At 37.9% G+C, this 20,004-nt stretch overlaps 2 protein-coding genes across 2 annotated transcripts in view; both read left to right on the top strand.

Moving 5' to 3' along the window:
• The window catches only part of CCDC18 (coiled-coil domain containing 18), a 73,164-nt gene extending 67,935 nt beyond the window's left edge, over nt 1-5,229 (top strand). The window contains exons 28-29 of the mRNA XM_075003545.1: nt 2,602-3,108; nt 5,091-5,229. Coding sequence (XP_074859646.1) covers nt 2,602-3,108; nt 5,091-5,105 — 522 coding nt within the window. The 3' untranslated portion in view covers nt 5,106-5,229. The remainder of the gene's footprint in view (nt 1-2,601; nt 3,109-5,090) is intronic.
• Nucleotides 5,230-8,441: 3,212 nt separating this feature from the next.
• Nucleotides 8,442-18,114, top strand: LOC142018066 (retinol dehydrogenase 8-like). Its single transcript, XM_075003548.1, has 6 exons — nt 8,442-8,572; nt 10,078-10,239; nt 11,858-12,037; nt 13,839-13,932; nt 15,432-15,615; nt 17,376-18,114. The coding sequence occupies exons 1-6, from the start codon at nt 8,476-8,478 to the stop codon at nt 17,607-17,609; spliced, it is 951 nt and encodes a 316-aa protein (XP_074859649.1). The 5' UTR covers nt 8,442-8,475; the 3' UTR covers nt 17,610-18,114.
• Nucleotides 18,115-20,004: the final 1,890 nt, after the last annotated feature.

Raw genomic sequence — 20,004 nt, forward strand, 5'->3', positions numbered from 1 at the left:
GAATTTTGGTCAGGAGTGACTCTTGAAGAGCCCTATTAGATAGGCATGCCCCCGCAACACCCACCCGCTCCACAAGTTTGTCTGCAAACCATTCATAATTACTTTTAGAAATGATGTTGCAGCCTGTTGTATACCCACCTAGTTATTTTGTCTACCACGTCTCCCTACCTGCTTATTGAAAATGTCATGGATTGTGTGAAAAACATTGCTAAAATCAAGAAATGGTACATTATCTGCTTGTCCCTTATTTTCTAGGCTGGTAACCCTGTCAAAGAAGGAACTAGTTTAGTTCGGCATGATTTGTTCTTGACAAATCTATGCTTGGTTACTTCCAATAACCCCATTATACTCAAGATACTCTGAAACTTATTGGTTAATAGTTTGTTCTGTTACCTTTCAAAGTTAGGATGACTGATCTATAATTCCACAGGTCCTCGTTGTTCACCTTTTAAAGATAGGTACTATGTTTGTCCTTCATCAGTCCTCTGAGACTTCACTCATCTTCCATGGTTCCTCAAAGATAATATCGCATTTATCTTTCTATACAGCTTTTCCACCATAAACAGCATGATGTTCACAATATCAATCACCTGCCCTTTCCTCTTCACAGGAAAGAAATAGAAATCCTAGCCCCTGCAGAGTTCCCACTCCCCAGTAAAGGAGCAAAGAGCATGAGGCCCCCTAAGGACATAACTGTTGCTAAATATAGTTTAATGTGGAAGATACTCAGATACTATAATGGTAGATGGGAGTGTAAAACACTGAGAGATGATGGCATTTTACTGCTAATGCCTATTGCTAGTACATTTCCCACTCCATTATTTACAACTTTAAAAGGAAAGGCCCACGTTTCATTTTCCTGTTCAAATCTGTTGATATTTGACTAGTGCTTCCTGTTTCACTGCTTTTCAAATTCTATTTCTATAGTCATCCTAATTTTCCCAACTGCCTCAAACTTATTGCTCTTTTCTATATCAAAATTTTTGCAGTGACTGCTGGCAAGAGGCTCGTCTTTTTTTTTTTTTTTACTGATTTTTGCTATCCATAATATGCAGTGTTTAAAATGCAGTGTTTGAGTTTTTCAGACTTTTCTTCCCACAAGTATTCACATTGTGTCTGATAGATTATGGAGTTTCTCAGTCCCAGTAGTCTTTTTTTTCTCTCAAAAAAAATTTTGATGAATTATTGTTGTCACCAAGGATTGGCAGCTCTAATAAAATTTCTGTTTTTACGGAAAACATTACCTCCCTATGCTCCAACTCTAGTTGAGGGCTGGCTCCCTTCATGGAAGTGCTGAGTGTGGGTTTCACTTAACTCCCCTCCCCTTATTTGGGGTGGCAGTTGTTTTCTGCTGTTTTATAGCCTTTCTTTATTGGCACCTCATGGTGTGACACACTTGTTCTGTAGATTTAGACAGCAATTATTCTCCATTTTTTTCAAATGTCTTTCGTTTTGGAAATATATATATTTTTAAAGGAAGAGTCTTTTGAAGCCAGAAACATAGTATCACACTGTTGTAATAAGAGCTGCTTATAGTGAGACTACCTTCCACATAATCTTCTGTACATGTGCATGTAGGAAATATTGTAACTCTGTCTTCTGTGTGCTTTTAACCATATTGTTGCTGATTTCTGTTTGCCACCAAATCAAACTTAATCCTGATGTTTGTACTAAGAGACTTTGCAGGAGAAAAGGATTCAGTTGTTTTTGTATTGGTAGTGCCAAAGAGTCCAAGAGATAACCAGGACCCAATGTGCTAGGTTCTGTACAAACACAAAATACATAAGACATTCCCTGCCCCAGAAAGTTTACTATCTAAATACATGCCAAGAAAAAAATGGATGGCTGGAGGAGGGCAAGGAAATGGGACAGTATTAGTTGGTGTGATTTGCAGTAGTCTCAGCATGTTAGCAGCCTAACCATTATCAATTGTTTGTAGGCGTGATGGCAATGGAGAGTTTTAAGGAGGGGTTTGAAGAAGGATAATGAGGTAGCTTAGTGGAAGTCCACAGGGGAGTGCCTTACAAGCATTAGGGGCAGCCTGAAGGTGCTTGTTTGAAAATGTGACCAGTAGATGATGGAGTCTGGCATCATTTGAATCAGAGACAAGATTTGACATCTGTCATGAGTGAGAAATGATAGGTAGGTAGAAATAGGCCAAGAAGGGCTTTGAAAGTGAAATCAGGTATCTAATGTTTTATATAATAGAGGAGGAGAAAGCAGTGGAGGGATGCAAAACTGGAGGTGCTAATGATGGAATGGGAAAATTATCTTTGCAGCAGCATTGTGAGTAGCTATGACCAGTGCAAGACTGCAGTTGTCAAAGGCAGAGAAAATTGGGACTTGAGATGAGAATCAAAATGACAGTTTTAACCCATAGAAAGAATAGGCAAAATTTAGACATAGCCTGAACATGAGAACCTAGGGAGAGCTTCAATTCCAGGATGATGCCCAGGTTATGGGATTGAGTTGCAGGCAGGATGATGATGCTTTCACATTGATTAAGGAACGACTGGGAAGTGGATTTACACATGATACCGAGGACAGTTCTATTTGACATTATTTTTTAAAAATGCAAACATTTGTTTTATTGCATTATAGGAATCTGAAGTAACGAGATTACAAACCAGGATTGCTGGGCATGAAAGAACAGAAAGCATCAAGAAGCTACCAGTCCCACTCATATCATCAACTCATACACTCTGTGATGTTGAAGAACAGGATTCTTCCAAACATTCTCATACTTCCTACTTCAAACACAGAAAACTGCGTCGTTCTATAAGTGCTAGTGACCTAAGTGTCAAAGATGATTCTCTAGACCTATCAAAAACCATGCTAAAAGACTTCAAACAAATGCTTACGTTACAGTCCTCAATGATTCTAGAGAGTCAAAAAGATTTTCTTCATACTCCACCAAACAGTTTGAATGAATCTTCATTTGATCCTTTCACATACCACGTAGATGATGTGACATCAGACAGTAATGATTTTCAAACACTTAGTGGAATGCTAAAATATATCAACAAAGAAATGAGGAAGTCTGAAAATGCTTCTGTCCAGATATCATGCGACACAGACTTGAAGGAAAATCAAGAATGTGCTTTTGTGGTACAGTAATTCTTTATTTAATTATAACTGATTACATAGGGATGGTTCATTAACATTTGGATCTATTTATGGCAGAAAATTCGCAAACTTATACAGAGTTTGGATCACATTTTAGTAAGACCATTCCATAAATCACCACCTTTCCCTCCGTGGATATTTTACTTAGTTACTTTAAAATAAATAAAGCCCCAAATTTAACTTTTTATTTAAGACATTTGCACAACATAATGGGCCTAGTTCTGTTCTTGGTTGAACCAAAATAACTCCATTAACTTTAATGGAACATTTCCCAGTTTATATTGATAAAAATGACAGCAGATTTTTCAAAATAGAATGTTTAATAAAACATATTCCCCCTACAATATTAAGGACTTGAACACAATACTGTTCAAGGTGAAGTTTTTGTTTGTTTTTGATTCATTGCCTTTAAAGTCTTATGCAATGTACTTATTCCTAGAATGGTTCCTGACAGCCAACACTTCCTTATGGAAAGTGAAACCGATTTATAAACCAAATGAAACTGAGTAGTTCACTTTCATTATTGAACCTGAGTGATCTGCAGAATAAAAATGGCACAACTAGAGGGGAAAAAATCTGATTTTTAAAATTCTTACCATTTTTATAGCTATAGTAGTGTGGCTAATGATATTAAAACATTGTTTATATTAGTCATTCTTTAAAATGTATAATGTCTAAGGGTTTAATAGGATTTTAAATGAGTATCTCTTCACAAACCATTCTGCTTAATTTTTCTTATTTACAAGCTTATTGTTTTTGTATACATATCAAAGTACTGTACAAGTATGTTAGTGTGGCATCTGAGCAACTAGTGGATATCTATGGACTAGAAACAAAGATTTTAGTTGATGGGCCTTTTGTGCTATATTTTGGATCTAAATGCTGGCACTTACAGATTTACAGAGAAATTGTCTCTTATGGTGATAGAAACTATTGTGAAGCAACAAATATTAATATTTCCAGTCCAGTTTTCAGGATGTGAGAAGGGGAGTATGTAGACATCAAATATGCTGTAAATAGTTGATTTGAATGTTTCCTCAGTTCCGTAAGACAGATCTTATTTAAGAAGAAACAAAAAGCAGTCAAGTAGTACTTTAAAGACTAGCAAAGTAGTTTATTAGGTGAGCTTTCATGGGACAGACCCACTTCTTCAGACCACAGCCAGACCAGAGCAGACTCAATATTTAAGTCACAGAGAACCAAAAGCAGTAAGCAAGGAGGACAAATCAGAAAAAGATAATCAAGGTGAGCAAATCAGAGAGTGGAGGGCTGGGGGGGAAGGTCAAGAATTAGATTGAGCCAAGTATGCAGACGAGCCCCTATAGTGACTCAGAAAGTTCCCATCACGATTTAAACCATGTGTTAATGTGCCGAATTTGAATATAAAAGGCAGCTTGGCTGCTTCCCTTTCCAGAACGGTGCGATAATTCTTCTTCAGTAACACACATACCTTTAGGTCATTGACAGAATGCCCCATTCCATTAAAATGCTGACTAACTGGTTTGTGGATCTGGAGTGTTTTGATGTCTCTTTTGTGCCCATTGACCCTTGGCTCAGTCTAATTCTTGACCTTCCCCCCGCCTCTGCACTCTCTGATTTGCTCACCTTGATTATCTTTTTCTGATTTGTCCTCCTTGCTTACTGCTTTTGGTTCTCTGTGCCTTAAATATTGAGTCTGTTCTGGTCTGGCTATGGTCTGAAGAAGTGGGTCTGTCCCACGAAAGCTCACCTAATAAGCTATTTTGCTAGTCTTTAAAGTGTTACTTGACTGCTTTTTGTTTTGATAGTGTATAGACTAGCACGGCTTCCTCTCTGTTCTTATTTAAGAAGGAAACCTATAATAAGATATTGCTGCAAGACCACTCTCAGGACAAAATGGAGTGTGATATGTAAATTAAACAAAAAGTTGAAAGTAGTATTTGTGGTAAGAACCTTATTTTAAAAAGCATTCTTATCTATTTCAGGGACAAAGTTTGTGAAGAAAGACTATCACCAGTCTGACAACCACTGAACCATAAGTGGAATGGTTGGCAAAACAGCATTGGATTCATAGAGGAGATTTTTAATTTAGTAGTGTTGTACATAGTTAAATATATTTATAATGATTGTAGATCCCAACCCTCCTGTTTTTCCAGTTCTAGTTTTTATTTCTTTGAAATAATTTGTATGGTACTGTAACTTTACGTTTTGGAAATAAAAGATCTTCTATAAGTTTTCTTGAGTTTTAGGGATATATTTGAGTGGCCCTTTGTTACTAGGGATTTTAAAATCAGAGTCCTTAATTTTATATTTAAATTCTACCTAAAAGTGTTCCTGAGTCATTGCATAATTAACAGTTTTTGTTGAGAGTGTTTTATCTTTTGTGTTGCACAAATGTACTGTTACTGACAAGAGACTTTTTCTTCAAACTGTCAAATATAAGGCAATTTAGAATATAGGCTAAGAATATTGAGTCAAGAATTTATACAAAATCTTGTTGGTTTCACTCCCTACAGGTAGGTTCATTCACCTTTAAGGAAATGAAATTCATGGCCTCATTCTGCTCTTTTGGAACTTCCTGGAAATGTTCCCATTTACTTAATTAGAAGCAGAATTTTGCATTTATTTCATCTTCTTTTAAATTGAAACACATGAAACTATATCATTTTGGCTTCCCAAAAAATCTCACTGAACTTAGCCATTAAAATGTCTTCACTATGCCCAGTCTCTGAAGTTGTTCTCTCTCTCTCTCACACACACACACAGTCACACACAGACACAGAAAGAGAGACACAGGGATCATATACAACAAATCAGTGCATAGTTAGAAATCGTTTAAAGGTGCAGCTCGACCAGCAAAATTAATACTTGTATTACAGCAATTATACAGATTAAATTACTACATAGATCAAATGTTTAGGTATATTTACCAGTGTCAGGAACACTTGCTCCACCTGCAACTGTTCCATTGCTGTCAGCACCTGAAATACAGCTGGAGATTTTGCTTGCATAGACAAAGCCTATATGCACAAGGTACATGTTTCTACAGTTACAAATAATATATGACTAATTGTTTTGGCTGTTTGGATGGATATATGTAGTATAACAAAAGGGCTTAGTTTACTTTTGGAAGCTACTACATTTTTAAATCATCATTTTTTTTTAAACAGAATAATAACAATTGAAAAAAAATCTGTTAGAACTGTGTTGGCCAGTGTGGTATCTGAACAATAATTCAAAAGATTTAAACCATTTTTTTCTAAACAAACCAGTTAGCCGCTAAGCTAATAATTTGTATGCCAAGTTTCAGACAGACCTCTCTTAAAACAATAGAAATTCAATTGTTAAACCCCACAAACCACGATTTCAAATGGAAGATCTAACCCGCCCTGAATGAGCGTTGCATTACCACATCCCTGGAATTTCATCATTGGAGGTTGTACAAAGCCCAGCTTGCCCCTCTTACATGTGCTAAATATAAATGTGCTTGAACAGCAGAAGCATTTTTGTCTACTAGCTGTATCAGCTAAATACAGTAAGCTGAAATTTTTTATCTAGACATTTGGTTTCTGTTCTGAAGCCAGGATCAAACCTGATAGCCAAGTTTAAATTATAATTACATTCATCTCATTAATTTTAGATGTTGGCATATTAAATTGTGCTTTGAGAAGCTAATTATTATTCTGCTTCCTACAATAGCAAATGTATTGGTTTGGAAAGCAGGGAAAGCCTTTGTGCCAAATCATAATTTCCACTTTAGTAGGGAATCTAACGAGCCATTTCTTTGTATGCCTGTGTAAATTGATTAATACCAATACTGCACCATTGAGTGCACCTTTCCACATTGTATTAAATAATATGGAATTACTGATTCTTGGAAAATATTCTTATTCTGTGTATGCTGGACCACACTGTCATCCTGAATGGTATTCAGAAGTATAACTGTTAGTATCATATTATGTAGCTCTAAAGTTTCAAGGGACTCAGATATTTCTTACTGAATTGTAATTAATCCAGTTCATAACCATACCTATTAGCATGTTGTAACATTAAGGATGGACCCATACTTCTCAGGTTTAAGTGCCCCCAAATTTTGGAGAAATTCAGATCTAATTCAAGCTTTGCAGCAAAACCTGTTTGTGTGTAATCTTCTGTCCTTAATTAAAATTTTTGGTTGGTAAGATCTCAAGGCAACTGCATTCTTTCAACCTGTTTAGTAAGCATAAAGCAAGAAACTTGTGCACCTGGCTGACTGAGGGCTAATCTACGCTACCACAGAAGATCGATTCTCTCAGGGTCAATCTTCTGCGGTTTGATTTTGCGCATATGCAAAATTGAGCTCTTGGAGGTCAAAGTCTCCTTGTGAGAGGCAAGGAATAAGGAAGGTTGATGGGAGAAACTCCATGTTAAAACAGTCAAGTTAGCGGAGCATAGATTTGTCAATGTTAGCTATGCAATGGGCAGTCGACTTCTCTGTCTTGTGTAGACACAGCGTAAAACTATATCAGAACTGTTGCATTGTAACCTTGTGCCCCCCCAGATGTTGTTAAATGCTCTTATACCTCCTTGAGGGATGAAATCTGACCCCCACCTCTGAGGTTGTGGTGAAATCTGGCTATAAGAGTGTACTCCTGTTACAGGGAAGAAGCCAGTACCTGAGCCTAGGAAGTCTGAACAGCAGGAAGCTATGATCCACGTGCACTCTTTGTACCCTGTTGTGGAGGATAGAGCAGGGCTGGATAATTTATCTGTAACTGCATGAATCACTAATCACCACATTCTTGTGTGTGACTGTTAGGTACATTCCCATGGGGGCTGTGATGGAGGCAGCAGAATACGGTAAAGAGATGATTGACCCCCTGCCTGGATAGGCATGGCATTAATTACTTAATTATTTAAAATTTTTAGCACAAGTGTTTTGCAGAAGTTAAAAATGGATGAAATTTTTGTATTGAATGTATTGCACATCAATTATCCACATTGGAGGCCATTGAAGAAGTCTTCCATTTGGGTAAAATATCAGTGTTCCTCTCAAATTGGGCCCAGTCACCACCCTGTCCTAACAGAAGTGTGGCCACACCACACGTGCTTCCCTGGGCAACTGCCAAGTTTGTCTGTACCTACAGCAACCTCTGATCCAGATTATGTATCCATGCAGAAACATCTGCTCCTATTTATTAGTGTCCAGCTAGAGATTATCCTCCTAATCATACAATTACTAGGTGTGCATTTTCAGTTTTGTTGGCTCAGTGAAGCTGTAAATAGAGCATAAAGGACGAAGGACACTAAGCTGTAGCCATGACACTTAGATGATTGTTCATCAGAGTAGCAAGGCTTCCCTCTACTTCTGTTGCCATCCAGCGGAAAATAATGGCTCCGAAAACTGTACTCATCACAGGTTGTTCCTCCGGAATTGGACTTGCCTTGGCTGTAAAAATGGCCAGAGATGAACAGAAAAGATTTAAAGGTAATGATACTTCTGATATTAAATACCATACGGGACTGTGACTTCCATATTGTTAGTCACTTTCATTTTGGTGTGTAACAGAGTAGACTGTACTAAGTGGTGGGTGTCTCGTTAATGGATAGATTTTCATCAGTCTGTCCCTGAATTCTGTTCAACTTCCCTTTTCCTGCACTCTTATCAATTTGCCCTTTCCTAACGGGAATATCCAGTGTAATGAAATGTGCAAATTTTTGTAAACGGATGATGATTCTGTGACTGCTAACTTGAAACATTTATCTGAAATTAACATGATAAATTTGGCACTGGTATAAAAATGGAAACTTTTAAAATAAAATGGGCTGAATTTGCAGCATGCTAAAAAATGTGGTTTTCACTAAACAAGCAAGCAGTCCTGTAGCACTTGAAGGACTAAGAAAATAATGTATTAGTTGATGGGCTTTTGTGGGATAGACCCACTTCTTCAGATCTGGAAAATTCTGAATGTTCTGAATATCAGAATTTTCCAGATCTGAAGAAGTGGGTCTGACCCATGAAAGCCCCTCATCTAATAAATTATTTTTGTAGTCTTCCAAGTGCTACAGGACTGCTTTTTTGTTCTGTGAAGATGCAGACTAACATGGCTACCTCTCTGTGACTGGTACTTTTTACTAGTTAGGTCTTCATACAGCTGCAGCTAGCTTTATATGGCACTTAGCAAAATCTTGGTGTAAATGCCATTGCTAATTTTAGGTGAAAAACCTTGGGTATAGGGGCCGTAACTTAAATTAGCAATTTGTTTCCAAGAGGCAGAATTCAGTATTTCTTCCTTGACTTTACTCCCGTGAGAGAGGAGAGGAAAAAAAAATGGTTTGTCAACCTTACAAAAGGGAAATATTTGCTACAATTGTATGTAGCCGACTAAATGAATTCAGCAGTTCAGATCAGGTTCACTCAGAGTATTGTCTTACAAGGGAACAACTGTATGGATTTACGGAAGTTAGAGGAATTAGTATGAAAGTTGATCTATAGTTTGATAAATATCTTGCAAAACCTAGCAGTTTTGCAATCTGAAGAATCACTTGTTTCACTTTCATGTAAAATTCTGGTTACTCTTCTAAACACACTGGCTCTGATTTTCAAAAATGATTGCCTAAAGGTAGGTTTCTAACTCATTATTTAGGTGCCTAAATGTGGATTTAGGATCCTAACCTTGGCACCTGTTATTGAAAATATTGGGCATAGTTTTTCTGCCATATCTTCCAGAAATAAAAGCATACAGTTATGAACGTGGCTGTACAAGTGTTTTGTTTCTCCATTTACTCTTTACCCAAAACCCAATTTAGCAAAGTTAGAAGCACTCCCTAGAAATTGAAACGACATTCTCTCTGTTTTAGGGCCTTGATAACAACCTATCCCCAAGGTAGCTGAGTACCACAGTATGAACTTAAAGGTTGTGTGCACTGTAACGTGTGTGCTATCATTCTCTACAGTTACATTTCTGATGACATACTTATGATACTTTGCAGTGTATGGTACCATGCGGAATCTGGCCAAGAAGGACAAACTTGCAGAAGCTGCAGGCAACACCCTGGGTAAAACCCTAGAAATTAAACAACTGGATGTCTGCAGTGAAGAGTCTATTAAAACTTGCGTCAGTAGCATCCCTGACAGAAGAATTGATATCCTAGGCAAGTAATGAACACAAATGAAGGATAAAAAGTCAGGATACAAGATTTAATTTGAGGATTCTTATAAATATTTCATAGTTGTTTCAAAAGCATACTATTATTTCTAAAATATGTATAATTATAAATTAAGCATAGATATATCAAGAAAACCATTAATACTATGCACTTCTGTAAAGTCAAGTTTCTCAAGCCATTTTACAAATGTTAATTAAATTCAGGTGTAAAGACATTAATGACTTCTACAAAATCATAACAGTAGGCCTATGGCGAGGCTGAGAACAAAACTTGGACCTCCTGACTTTCCATCCTGAACTTGAGACCTAAGACCACCTCTGTCTCTGAACACAGTACACCCCTTTTTATTTGCGCTAACAATATAATCCTTTGTGAATTAGCAAGTAAGTGAACAAATAATTAAAGACTAACGCATCATCAAATGCACAAAACAGTTACTGGGCCATTTTATTTGATACTTTACTAATAAATAATATACTTTATAAAAATGAATTGTAATATGGCAAATAACTACACCCTCAACTGTTAAATCTTAGCTAAGAGGAAGCAGAGCCTACTTTTTGGAAAAGATGATAGGGAAGCAGCAGAATAGACAGGTGCAAATTAGCATGATTTTCCTGCAAAAAGCAATAAGCTCCTGTCTGATGTTTCACTTTGTGCTACAGAGTGCTCAGATTATGATACAATCATTCTGCATTTTTGAAACCATGAGCACTCAGATGGACTCTTCTCTTGACCCACATGTAGTGACACAGATCTCAACAGATGCCATTTAATTTTTTAAAAAATCTGACATTATGGGTATGTCTAGTCTTGAAGGCTTTGGTGACAAAACCTGGGGAATGTTCAGATTCCCAAGGTGTTCTGTCGAGAGTAAATTGACAGAATGTGGCACTTTTGTTAACAGCGTTCTGCCATTCCCCCATGAGGCGTAACACCTCTGTTCACAGAGATCTGCCGATGTAAAGCCAGTCTGGAAATTCTTGGGGGCTCCTCTTTCTACAGACAGGGCTTCTGGGACACTGGGCAGCCCTGTCTGCTGTACTTCCGGTTGGTGGTTTTGTCGAGAGAGTGGCTGGGCAGTCTGGCTGCTCTCTGTGAATGGAGTGGATCGCTCTTGTGATGCACTTAGTAATTTGGCTGTGATCTGTTGACAGAATGGTGTAATCTAGACATAGCCTTTGAGGCGCTAAGCACAAAGCAGACCAAAACCAGCAAACAAATACACTAAGGCCTGATTCAATATTCAGTGAAGTAAATTAACTTGGCTTGATTGGGCAACTAATTCTTAATACTTCATTATAAGCCAATATTAGAAGTTTTTGCTCTTTTTTTCCCTTATCCTTTCCAGGTTTAAAGAAAAAAATAAGGCAGAAATAAACAAGAAAAACTTCAGAATAGTAGATATTAGAATACATTTTAAAATAAAAGCAAAGGCATTCCACGTCAAATGTAATCTCAATATTTTGATAAGAAACTGAATAACTAATTGCTCTTCTGTGTGTTAATCCAATGTTCCAGTGACACCATCCATTTTCCAGGAAAGTGCCCAGTTAATATGTACTGCAGTTACTGTTCACTACTGTGTTTTGTATCTGTACAGTTAGCAATGCTGGAATGGGACTCATTGGACCTATTGAATGCCAGACCATAGAGGAGATGAGAACCGTGATGGATACAAACTTCTTTGGATTGGTTCGACTCTTGAAGGAGATTTTACCTGATATGAAGAGGAGAAAGAGTGGACATATAGTTATAATAAGTAGTGTCATGGGAATACAAGGCAAAGTATATTATGTAGTAATTGTTCATAAGTTAAAGTTTATATTTTATAAGCTGAAAAATGTAAGCAACCAAATGTAATTAAGCTGTTGTTTCCAGTTTACAAACATGGGCCTCAGTTCTACACTCATACTTACACTGAGGCTGTGTCTACACTACCACCTTCCTTTGAAGGAAGGATGGTAATTAGGGTGTTGGGAGTATACTAATGAAGTGCTGCCATGCATAGGCAGCACTTCATTAAGCAAGGTCCCCCCTGCAGCAACTCTGAAGTTTTAAACTTTGCAGTACTGGCACGCGTCTAGCCTGAAGAGTAAGGGGACTTCAAAGTTGCCCGAGCACTTCGAAGTACCGGCGGGTGCGCCGCGGCTAGATGCATGCCGGTACTTTGAAGTTTAAAACATCAGAGTTGCCATGGGGAGGAACTTGCTTAATGAAGTGCTGCCTATGCACGGCAGCACTTCATTAGTAAACTCCCAACACCCTAATTACCATCCTTCCTTCGAAGGAAGGTGGTAGCGTAGAGGAGCCCTGACTGACATGTCAGTCCTCTCAATACTTTTACTGCAACCACTTGCATAGTGAAATACTACTGCTTGTGACTAGTGCTGGAAAATTTAGGACCATAATAACTATATTTGAGTTTTCAGGATAGTACTACTTTTCATGTGAAATTACTTTGTGAAAAGAGCAAGCCTTTCTCTGTCTCTCACTTCAAGGGGCTATAGAGGAAAGAACAATATGTTTTAATACACTTCTTTATGAACATGTATTTTGTGAAACTAGCCTTTTAAAGAATATCTCTGCCTTAAAAACATTTAGCGTATATATAGTCTGTTAGCAGGTCACATACTCACCCAGGAAAGTATTCTCAGAAGTATATACAAAGCTGGTCTTCCAACACTATCTCCTCTGCCCCCCCAGCAACACACACAAAAAGCCACCCAGAACTAAAAGATGGAATCAGTGGGTCCATACTGAAATATTCTCTGATTTTTCATTATTACCACTTCCATTGGATTCCTCCATGTTTAAAGTCCTCCATATTCCAGATTGTCATATCAGTATTTGTTTCTGTGAGGGAGTGTTAATGCTAAGGGAAACCATCAAATGGCCATTGCTTTAGAGTCAGATAAACGATGCTCCACACTTACTTGTGTGCATAGTCTCAGTAATTTTAGTGGGTCCCTCGCATACGGATTATTCATGTGAGTAGGCAGTCATATTGTCAAGTCCTCAGCTATTGAGTTGCTAATGAGCAGTGCAATGCTCATCATCTGTCTTAGAGGGTTCCTATATTGCTTCCTCCATGTACCCAAGAAGTGATAAACGCAAATCTCTTAAATCTTAGATCTCTTATATGCATTGCAACACAGATGCCATGCCAAATGATACAGATTTTAGTACACATGCAATAATACTGTATTAGACCACAAAATAGCTAGCATAACGACGATCGATTAGATCCTCTGCTATAGCCGAACAGCTCTAATCTGTGTTAATTGTCAATGGTATGCAAGGATCGTAGTAGCCAGGGTGTAAAGAAGCCCTGGCCAAGTCTCTTTCTCCATGACAATCACGGCTTAGCATGTATCTAAAAAGAGTTTGATCACCACAGTGCATTTAATGGGAGTGTTTTTAATGTCTTCATAACTGTTGAATTAGCCCACCATAAATCATGAGGATTTTTCCAATGCTCTCAAACCCACAAACAGCTTATGAAAACTTTTGAGAAATATAAGCTGTTCAAAAAGTTAAAATGATCTTAGCATGTTCAGTAATGATTTTGGTTTTGCCTTCAGGTATTTTGTTCAATGATGTTTACGCTGCATCTAAATTTGCTGTGGAAGGATTCTGTGAAAGTTTAGCGATACAAGCACTCAAGTTTAAACTTCAGTAAGTGTTGACCCAAAGGTGTGGGCTGCATATCAGACTGTACTCAAAATATATGGAGCTACGCATCTCAGAGAGCTGGAAGGGACCTTGGGAGGTTCTGGAGTCTAGTCCCCTGCCTTCTTGGCAGGGCCAAGCACTATCCCTTTTTTAATCTATTTGCCCCGATCCGTAAATGGCTTCCTCAGGGACTGAGCTCACAACCCTGGATTTAGCAGGCTAATGCCCAAACCAACGAGCTATCCCTCCTCTCCAGCACATATCTTGAAACGTGTACCTTGAGCCACAGATGGCAGTAGAAATATAGCAGGCAGCTGTCTCAGAGAAAAAGGATGTTTTTTCTATTTAATTCAACCAATTGAAGCCATACATTCACAAGAAGCCACTGAAACCTGTTCCCTTGCCCTCCCTCTCAAACAACTGCAAATCTGTAAATGGCAAAATAACTATGACCTTTTGCATTCACATAGGGTGTGTATATACTAGGAACTAACTTTGAAGTTAAGCGCTGCTTCGAAGTAGCCTGCAGACAGTTTACACACATTTTCCCTTACTTCAAAGTTAACTTCAAAATCCTTACTCCATTCCTGGGATGGAGTAGTGCCCTGCTTTCTAGTAAGGTGTGTATAGACGCTCAGTTTCAAAGTCCATTACTTTGAAGTTGTACTTCAAAGTGAGCAACTTCCAAGTAATTTTTGTAGTGTAGACACAGCCACTGAGAGTGAGTTTAGCTTTGAAAAAAACGTCTCTCTTTCATATTCATCTTTTGAAACCTAGACACTCATACACAGTGCTATAGGGATGTGGTCACATATTATTTTTGCCTCAAAGAGAATATTTTCTCTAATCTGTAGTAACCAAGACAAATTAGTGAGAATGCTGAATGATGACTAATAACGATTATATGACTCTTTTACTTAACAACATAGTGGTGTGTAGCACATTCAATAGTGAGTAAAAACATTGGCCTTGCCTCAAAGTACATGCAATGGAAATCAGCAAAGCAACACAAAAAGGATATGCCTCTAGTCCAAGTAGACATAAGATGAGCTGGAAGGATACACAAAATAAGATTCTGAAGTAGTTTATGTGGTAGTTTCTAATTTCTTTATATGATTACCTATGAGTTAATTTTATGAGTGCTTAATGAGAATTAATTAGAGGATTACTGTCTGGGTAAATAGGTGGGCTCTGAGAAGGGGTATAAAGAAGATAAATGTTTGTGGCACATAGGGCTAGACAGAGGACATTCTAGGCACAAGAGGCAGCATGGAAGAAGCTGAAAAGTGTAGGACAGAGAAATGTAGAACTGACAATGTGCAGGATCCAAACCAGGAGACTGACTGGTGACCATCTAGGCAGGGACAGCACTGTGTAGAAGATTTAATTCAGATTTATTTACAGCCACTTGCTACCTATATAAATGATATTTTTGCACATACAAAAAATATCTTTCCTGTATAAGAGGACAGATCACCAATATGTTCTTGTTCTTGTAACAGCCTAAGTCTGATTGAGCCAGGCCCAGTGATCACAGAATTTGAAAAAAAGGTGTTTGAAGATGGAATGAAAATGGATCTTTCGGCTGCAGATGAAGAAACTGCTGACATGTTTACTAATATTTACCTTAAAAATTACACACAAATTTTCCAAAGCTTGGGACAAAGTGCAGAGGACATAGCAGAGGTAATTAATCAAATTATTTTGGTCAGTGTTAGAATGCTCTGTGGCTGTTGAAATCCTGAACTTTGGTAAGCACAACCTCAACAAAACACTGGATCTAGAATTTAGATAGAACGTGAAGTTCTCCCAGTTTTAAAAGGCAACTGTGAATTGTAATACATAACACCACTGAGCGGACATTTGCAATATGATCTAACATCCCAGTGAAGTCAGAATGACACGAGTGGGCACTGTCACCAGAAATCTGGATGGGTTACTACCATTGTTTATGGCCCTCTCTTGCTGAAGATTCCACTAGTGCAAACCCCTACACTCCTGTGAAGGTACAGCAGACTATCTCAGGAATCAATGACATCAACATCACCAGGTCACAGCAGAACATTGCTAGAAGCAATCTTTGATATGTGAGGCTTTCTAGACCACCGCCAACACCAGGAACTAGTTATAGAAGCAAAAAGATACATACGGTAGAGCATGGAACATCTGACTGAAAGACTTCCCTCTCAAGTTGTAAACTGTTGCATTGTGCTAGCTGTCATGCTCTTCAAAAATAGTTCATTTTGTAAAGAACTTCTGTGCTTTTGCACAGCCATATTTGCTTCAGTATGACACTGCCTTGGCATAAGGATCCGTCTGTGCAAGATGGGAATACCTATATAGAATCCCAGTGATTTGTTTGTCTTGTTTTACATATATAGGGTGTGATTCTTAACATACTCAGTATTGGCATAGTACTGCTCCCAGTGAAATTAAGGAGAGTTTTACTACCAACTTCAACAGGAGCAAAGTTAGGTCAACACTGAACAATTGTGAAAATCCCAAGCAATGTTTTTTAAGTTTGTATTTGATTTAAATAGTGTCACACTGCTGAATCACATTGGGGGCTGGTCTAGACACAGCCAACTTTGAAGGGGGCATGGTAATTAGAGTGTCGGGAGATTACTAATGAAGTGCTGCAGTGCATATGCAGCACTTCATTAGGCTAAATCTCCCCTGCGGCAACTATGAAGTGTCAAACTTTGAAGTGCTGGCTTGCGTGTAGCCGTGGGAGTAGAGGGATTTTGGAGTACCCGCAGTTACACGCAAGCCAGCACTTCAAAGTTTGACACTTTGAAGTTTCTGTGGGGGAGATTTAACCTAATGCAGTGCTGCATATGCACCGCAGCACTTTTAATTAGTAATCTCCCGACACCCTAATTACCATGTCCTCTTCAAAGGGGGGGGCTAGTCGAGACACAGCCATCTTGTTGTAAACTGATTAATATAGGAAAAATTGATTTTCACATATGCTACCATATCTGTGAATTCAGACTTGTTCTGTGTTGTTTCTTCCACCAGCAGAAGATTGTTCAATAAAAGATGCCACTTTACCCACCTTGTCTCATTGATGCAAGTTTTAGAGTGAAAAAATAGTTGTGGGAAGAGAAAACAGATTTCTGACTTTCTAACCAGATAGTCCACCACTGATTTCAAATTCAAATATTTTAAATATTTAATATATTACTTTTGTTTAGCATCAACTTTAATTGTATTTTCTGATAAAGTTGCAAAATAAAACTATGCTGATTAGCCTCCAAGACAAACATGTTATTTGAGGTTTCTAAATTATTAACCTTAATGGATTAACTGCCTTGTTAAAATGTGATCAAATTTACTTAGAGGACTTTACAAAGCTACCTTTAGCATTTTGCTCAGTCGTTGTTTGATTCTTTCAGATTTGGATAAGTGATCTTGTCTAATGGTCCCATTTCTTATTCTAACAGCATACAGTAAAGATAATTCTTTCAGAAAATCCACCGTTTCGCCATCAGACTAATACCCTGTACACCCCAATGACAACCTTGAAATATGCAGATCCAAATGGAGATCTACCGATTGATACCTTCTACAAAATGGTTTTTCACCATGATAAAATCTTCAGTGCAAGTCTTAACTTCATCAAACTGCTAAGGTGGAGAAGCAGAAAAAGCTTTGATTTGGGAAACCCTTCACAATGAATGTTTGCACTATTGTGTGTGCATGGATCATGAGTTCTAGTCACCGCTGATGCATTATTTTGAAAAACAGCTTTGAAATATAAATGATTACAAAAAGATATTCAAAATGTTTGGCTAGCAAGCTCAACTGAAGTATTAATGTTGATTTATTTTTATTTTGAACTTCAAGCTTCCAATGCTTCGAAAGTAAAATGTTTGATTCACATTAGTTATTTAATCTTGGCTATATGCTCTTTCCAGATTTGTTCCTCAAGAAATGTATGACCACTAGTTTTTGAACATCTACCACTCAATTGTCAAACAGCTCCCTTCAATATTTACTAGAAATAAGAAGAAAAGATATTGAGATTAGTACTACGTATATATCTACTTTGTAGAAAAACCTACTTTGTTGATATTGTAAAACAGACTGAATTGCTTTGCTTAACATTCTAGTGAGTCATCTACTCATCTTGTTTTATAATACTGTACTTAAAAAGTTTAGAATAAACTACTTGTTAGAAACCTAAAAAGTGCAAGCATTTTTATAATTTTAAAAAATATTTATGTCCATATTTTAGGCATCTAATCAACATAATCAATCAACCATAATAAAGAATGGGTTATAATTATTTCTGTGATTTCTTAGGGAACACAAATTAATCAACATTTTTCAAACCTGTGGGCTGAAGCAAGGGTCTTAAATCCATATTTAGACATCTGAGGTGAAGTGGTCTGATCTTCAGTGGTATTGTGCACCTACAGGTCCCACTGAAGTCTGTGTGAGTTACATGTGTTCAGTGCCTTTGAAAATCCAAGAACTAAATGTCAAAATATGAATTTAAGACATGACCTTTAAGTATCCACATTTGACAGTTTTGTAGGTGTTGACTAGATAAGTGTATTTAGGCTTTCAGGTTTGAAAATGGTGGCTTTTAGATTTTACAAACAACTATATTTGCATATCTGGGTAATCGGTGTTTATACTGTATGTATGCAGGTAAGCAGATGTACCAGTTGCTTTGATGAGGTCAACAGTGTTCTTGGGGATTGGATTTGATGACTATGCTATACAATACAAGTTGGGGTTCTACATAGTGGCATTTTTAAATATCTTACACAGTATTATTTAAAAAAGATTAGAATTTGAAGAATGTCATCACAATAATGGTAAAGTCAAATTTTAAACAATGCAATAGTAATCCTTTAAATTTCATGCTTCTTTACTGAAATGAGTACGAAAAATTGTTTTTCACCTATCAGTCATAACAATTTAAATATCCGAATTACAGATTTAAGCTCAAGACGTGCTGTTATCAGACTTTTGCTTTTTTACAAAGTATTGCTTTTTAGAGAGCGTTAACTATACAAACAGTAAAAAAAAATGAATGTAAGAATGGCCTGATAAGTTCAGAACTAGTGGTCCAGCTAGCCACTATCTTGTCTCTGACAGCAGCCAGTACAAGACGCTTCAAGATGAAATTAACAGAATGGGGCAATTATCAAGTTTCATCCTCTGTGACCCAGTCACAGCTTCTGGCAGTTAAGGCTGTAGGGTTGAATCCCTGACCGCCTTTGCTAATAGCCAGTGATGGACCCGATGGGCCGTGTCTACACTAGCCCCAAACTTCGAAATGGCCACGCAAATGGCCATTTTGAAGTTTACTAATGAAGCGCTGAAATGCATATTCAGCGCCTCATTAGCATGCGGGCAGCCGCGGTGCTTCGAAATTGACACAGCTCGCCGCCGCGCAGCTCCTCCACACAGGGCTCCTTTTTGAAAGGACCCTGCCTACTTCGAAGTCCCCTTATTCCCATGAGCAGATGGGAATAACGGGACTTCGAAGTAGGCGGGGTCCCTTCGAAAAGGAGCCCCATCGGAACAAGCCGCGCGGCGGTGAGCCATGTCAATTTCGAAGCGCCGCGGCCGCCCGCATGCTAATGAAGGGCAGAATATGCATTTCAGCACTTCGTTAGTAAACTTCAAAATGGCCACTTGCGTGGCCATTTCGAAGTTTGGGGCTAGTGTAGACGTAGCCATGGAGTATGAACTTCTCTTCTTTTTTAAGTCTGTTATGTTCTTGGTCTTTACAACATCTCAAGGCAAGAAGTTCCACAAAACTGGCTGTACGTTGTGTGAATTAATACTTCCCCTTTTATTTGTTTTAAAACAACTGCCTGTTAATTTTATCAGGTGACACCTAATTCTTGTGGCAGGTATAGGGTAAATAAAATTTACTCATTTTCTCAATACCATTTATCATTTTATAAACCTCTGTCTTAGTCATCTCTTTTCATAGCTGAGCAGTGCCAGTCATTTTCATGGAAACTGTTCCCCATGCCTTATCATTCTTAGTGCACTTTTTCCAATTTCAGTCTCTTTTTTGAGATGAGGCATGCAATATTCAAGGTGTGG

Source organism: Carettochelys insculpta, chromosome 9 (assembly GCF_033958435.1).
Source record: "Carettochelys insculpta isolate YL-2023 chromosome 9, ASM3395843v1, whole genome shotgun sequence".
Lineage (NCBI taxonomy): Eukaryota > Metazoa > Chordata > Testudines > Carettochelyidae > Carettochelys > Carettochelys insculpta.

What these genes read in the sequence shown, in the direction of transcription:
- LOC142018066 (XM_075003548.1), top strand. Translation starts at nt 8,476, where the DNA reads ATGGCTCCGAAAACTGTACTCATCACAGGTTGTTCCTCCGGAATTGGA. An exon ending in GCACTCAAGTTTAAACTTCA is followed by an intron (nt 13,933 to 15,431) that starts GTAAGTGTTGAC and finishes TTCTTGTAACAG; the next exon opens with CCTAAGTCTGATTGAGCCAG. An exon ending in GTGCAGAGGACATAGCAGAG is followed by an intron (nt 15,616 to 17,375) that starts GTAATTAATCAA and finishes TTATTCTAACAG; the next exon opens with CATACAGTAAAGATAATTCT.